Raw genomic sequence first — 5000 nt, 5'->3', positions numbered from 1 at the left:
TTCCCACTTCCTGCTCAACGCAAACTCACACATAAACTTGCATTCGCTACCATCAACATTCAGAAAAGAGGGAGACTGTATTATATTTCTAAATATATTATATTTAAATACTGTGCAACATCTTATAGTTGTGAATGTGTCTGGTGTCAAAGGAACAGGAGGAACTGAACCGGTGACTGATGTTTCTGAAACCACACACACACACACACACACACACACACACACACACACACACACACACACACACACACACACACACACACACACACACACACACACACACACACACACACACACACACACACACACACACACCGGTGACAGATGTTTCCTCCAGATTATATCATGACCCTGAAACTCTAACACAGATAAGAGCAACCAGCCAGACTTGGTCTCAAACATTATCTCTGTGTGTGTGTGTGTGTGTTGTGTGTGTGTGTGTCAGATAAGACCATCAAGCTGTGGAAGGTGAGTGAGCGAGACAAGCAACCGGAGGGCTACAACCTGAAAGATGAGGAGGGCAGGGTGAAGGACATCTCTACAGTCACATCACTACAGGTATATATACACACACACACACACACACACGCCTCTTGTTTTGTCCCTCATTCAGCCCCTGGTCCCTAACCCTCCCTCTCTCTCTCTCTCTCCCCCTCCTGCCCTCCCTCCCTCTCTCCAACCTCCTTCCCTCCCTCCCTCCCTCCGTCCCTCTCTCTCTCTCCTCCCTCTCTCACTCCCTCTCTCTCTCTCCTCCCTCTCTCTCTCACTCTCTCCCTCCCTCTCCCTCTCACTCCCCCCTCCTGCCCTCTCTCCCTCTCTCTCTCTCCTCCCTCCCTCCCTCCCCCCCTCCCAGGTTCCTGTGTTGAGACCTACAGACCTGATGGTGGAGGTACGTCCTAGGAGGGTGTTCTCCAATGGTCATACCTACCACGTTAACTCCATATCGGTCAACAGTGACGGAGAGACCTACCTGTCAGCTGATGACCTGAGGATCAACATGTGGCACCTGGGGATCACAGACCGCAGCTTCAGTATCCTTCACTGGGAGACACACACACACACACACACACACACACACACACACACACACACACACACACACACACACACACACACACACACACACACACACACACACACACACACACACACACACACACACACACACACACACACACAGGAAAGCAGACACACACACACACACACACACACACACACACACACACACACACGTTAGTAGGGGGAGCAGTAATAGTGACTAACTCTGAGAAAGGTACCGGTACTCATTTTGGCTACCGGTACTGTTGATATTGAGGTAGTGGACCGGTACTGTTGATATTGAGGTAGTGGACCGGTACTGTTTATATTGAGGTAGTGGCCCGGTACTGTTTATATTGAGGTAGTGGACCGGTACTGTTTATATTGAGGTAGTGGACCGGTACTGTTTATAATGAGGTAGTGGACCGGTACTGTTTATATTGAGGTAGTGGACCGGTACTGTTTATAATGAGGTAGTGACCCGGTACTGTTTATAGTGAGGTAGTGGCCCGGTACTGTTTATATTGAGGTAGTGGCCCGGTACTGTTTATAGTGAGGTAGTGGCCCGGTACTGTTTATAGTGAGGTAGTGGCCTGGTACTGTTTATATTGAGGTAGTGGCCCGGTACTGTTTATAGTGAGGTAGTGGCCTGGTACTGTTTATATTGAGGTAGTGGCCCGGTACTGTTTATAGTGAGGTAGTGGCCCGGTACTGTTTATATTGAGGTAGTGGCCCGGTACTGTTTATAGTGAGATAGTGGCCCGGTACTGTTTATATTGAGGTAGTGGCCCGGTACTGTTTATATTGAGGTAGTGACCCGGTACTGTTTATATTGAGGTAGTGGACCGGTACTGTTTATATTGAGGTAGTGGACCGGTACTGTTTATATTGAGGTAGTGGCCCGGTACTGTTTATATTGAGGTAGTGGCCCGGTACTGTTTATAGTGAGGTAGTGGACCGGTACTGTTTATATTGAGGTAGTGGCCCGGTACTGTTTATATTGAGGTAGTGGCCCGGTACTGTTTATATTGAGGTAGTGGCCCGGTACTGTTTATAGTGAGGTAGTGGCCCGGTACTGTTTATAGTGAGGTAGTGGCCCGGTACTGTTTATATTGAGGTAGTGGCCCGGTACTGTTTATATTGAGGTAGTGGCCCGGTACTGTTTATATTGAGGTAGTGGACCGGTACTGTTTATATTGAGGTAGTGGACCGGTACTGTTTATATTGAGGTAGTGGCCCGGTACTGTTTATAGTGAGGTAGTGGCCCGGTACTGTTTATATTGAGGTAGTGGCCCGGTACTGTTTATATTGAGGTAGTGGCCCGGTACTGTTTATATTGAGGTAGTGGACCGGTACTGTTTATATTGAGGTAGTGGCCCGGTACTGTTTATATTGAGATAGTGGCCCGGTACTGTTTATATTGAGGTAGTGGCCCGGTACTGTTTATATTGAGGTAGTGGACCGGTACTGTTTATATTGAGGTAGTGGCCCGGTACTGTTTATATTGAGGTAGTGGACCGGTACTGTTTATATTGAGGTAGTGGCCCGGTACTGTTTATAGTGAGGTAGTGGCCCAGTACTGTTTATATTGAGGTAGTGTAGCTCCAATACTTATAATCTATAAGAGGAACAGGAAGTAGAACATTTGAGCTGCCGGAACTCAGCTCTGACTTCCTGCCCAATCACTGGCTCTCTATAGCTCTGTGCAAGTCTTCCTGCCCAATCACTGACTCTCTATGGCTCTGTGCCAGTCTTCCTGCCCAATCACTGACTCTCTATGGCTCTGTGCCAGTCTTCCTACCCAATCACTGACTCTCTATGGCTCTGTGCAAGTCTTCCTGCCCAATCACTGACTCTCTATGGCTCTGTGCAAGTCTTCCTGCCCAATCACTGACTCTCTATGGCTCTGTGCCAGTCTTCCTGCCCAATCACTGACTCTCTATGGCTCTGTGCCAGTCTTCCTGCCCAATCACTGACTCTCTATGGCTCTGTGCCAGTCTTCCTGCCCAATCACTGACTCTCTATGGCTCTGTGCCAGTCTTCCTGCCCAATCACTGACTCTCTATGGCTCTGTGCAAGTCTTCCTGCCCAATCACTGACTCTCGATGGCTCTGTGCCAGTCTTCCTGCCCAATCACTGACTCTCTATGGCTCTGTGCCAGTCTTCCTGCCCAATCACTGACTCTCTATGGCTCTGTGCAAGTCTTCCTGCCCAATCACTGACTCTCTATGGCTCTGTGCCAGTCTTCCTGCCCAATCACTGACTCTCTATGGCTCTGTGCCAGTCTTCCTGCCCAATCACTGACTCTCTATGGCTCTGTGCCAGTCTTCCTGCCCAATCACTGACTCTCTATGGCTCTGTGCAAGTCTTCCTGCCCAATCACTGACTCTCTATGGCTCTGTGCCAGTCATCCTGCCCAATCACTGACTCTCTACAGCTCTGTGCCAGTCTTCCTGCCCAATCACTGACTCTATATGGCTCTGTGCCAGTCTTCCTGCCCAATCACTGACTCTATATGGCTCTGTGCCAGTCTTCCTGCCCAATCACTGGCTCTGTGCCAGTCTTCCTTCCCAATCACTGACTCTCTATGTCTCTGTGCCAGTCTGGGTAAGTTGTTCTGCAACAAGGTGATCAAATGATGCTCCTCCATCTGTAGGCTGTAGTGTTTAAACAGGCTCTACCATAACAGGACCCTGACCTAGAAAACATCTACAGAGAAGTTTAAATAATTCACTCAGTGTCAACTCCCTACTCTCTACTCTCTACTCTCTACTCCACTAAGACACACGGGACCCGCTGCAAATAGAATGTGTGTGTGTGTGTACAGTTAATCAGGCTATTACTGTACGTACATGTGTGTGTGCGTGTGACAGGGTTGATAAAGTTCAGTAGCTGAGGCTAAAAACAATCTCTGCATATTCATAGTGTGTCTGTGTACAATGAGGTGACTGTTAGTCAGGCTAGCTACAACCACCACATCCATCTACTGTACAGCTAATCAGGCTAGCTACAACCACCACATCTATCTACTGTACAGTTAATCAGGCTAGCTACAACCACCACATTCATCTACTGTACAGTTAATCAGGCTAGCTACAACCACCACATCCATCTACTGTACAGCTAATCAGGCTAGCTACAACCACCACATTCATCTACTGTACAGCTAATCAGGCTACTACTGTACAGTTAATCAGGCTAGCTACAACCACCACATCCATCTACTGTACAGCTAATCAGGCTAGCTACAACCACCACATTCATCTACTGTACAGCTAATCAGGCTAGCTACAACCACCACATCCATCTACTGTACAGTTAATCAGGCTAGCTACAACCACCACATCCATCTACTGTACAGTTAATCAGGCTAGCTACAACCACCACATTCATCTACTGTACAGCTAATCAGGCTAGCTACAACCACCACATCCATCTACTGTACAGCTAATCAGGCTACTACTGTACAGTTAATCAGGCTATTACTGTACAGTTAGTCAGGCTAGCTACAACCACCACATTCATCTACTGTACAGCTAATCAGGCTAGCTACAACCACCACATCCATCTACTGTACAGCTAATCAGGCTACTACTGTACAGTTAATCAGGCTATTACTGTACAGTTAATCAGGCTAGCTACAACCACCACATTCATCTACTGTACAGCTAATCAGGCTAGCTACAACCACCACATTCATCTACTGTACAGCTAATCAGGCTAGCTACAACCACCACATCCATCTACTGTACAGCTAATCAGGCTACTACTGTACAGTTAATCAGGCTACTACTGTACAGTTAATCAGGCTATTACTGTACAGTTAATCAGGCTATTACTGTACAGTTAATCAGGCTAGTACTGTACAGTTAATCAGGCTACTACTGTACAGTTAATCAGGCTACTACTGTACAGTTAATCAGGCTAGCTACAACCACCACATCCATCTACTGTACAGTTAA

General features: G+C 47.4%; 1 protein-coding gene across 1 annotated transcript in view; it reads left to right on the top strand.

Moving 5' to 3' along the window:
- Positions 1-1031, top strand: part of LOC124021890 (serine/threonine-protein phosphatase 2A 55 kDa regulatory subunit B gamma isoform-like) — a gene marked incomplete at its 3' end in the record, with an annotated part of 7991 nt that extends 6960 nt beyond the window's left edge. Inside the window, exons 4-5 of the mRNA XM_046337026.1 lie at positions 446-558; positions 854-1031. Of these exons, the coding sequence (XP_046192982.1) occupies positions 446-558; positions 854-1031 (291 nt within the window). The remainder of the gene's footprint in view (positions 1-445; positions 559-853) is intronic.
- Between the last annotated feature and the right edge of the window lie 3969 nt (positions 1032-5000).

Source organism: Oncorhynchus gorbuscha, unplaced genomic scaffold (genome assembly GCF_021184085.1).
Source record: "Oncorhynchus gorbuscha isolate QuinsamMale2020 ecotype Even-year unplaced genomic scaffold, OgorEven_v1.0 Un_scaffold_1241, whole genome shotgun sequence".
NCBI classification, from domain to species: Eukaryota; Metazoa; Chordata; class Actinopteri; order Salmoniformes; family Salmonidae; genus Oncorhynchus; species Oncorhynchus gorbuscha.
Note: the sequence above shows the minus strand (reverse complement) of the source record. Positions and strands in the feature narration are given on the sequence as shown.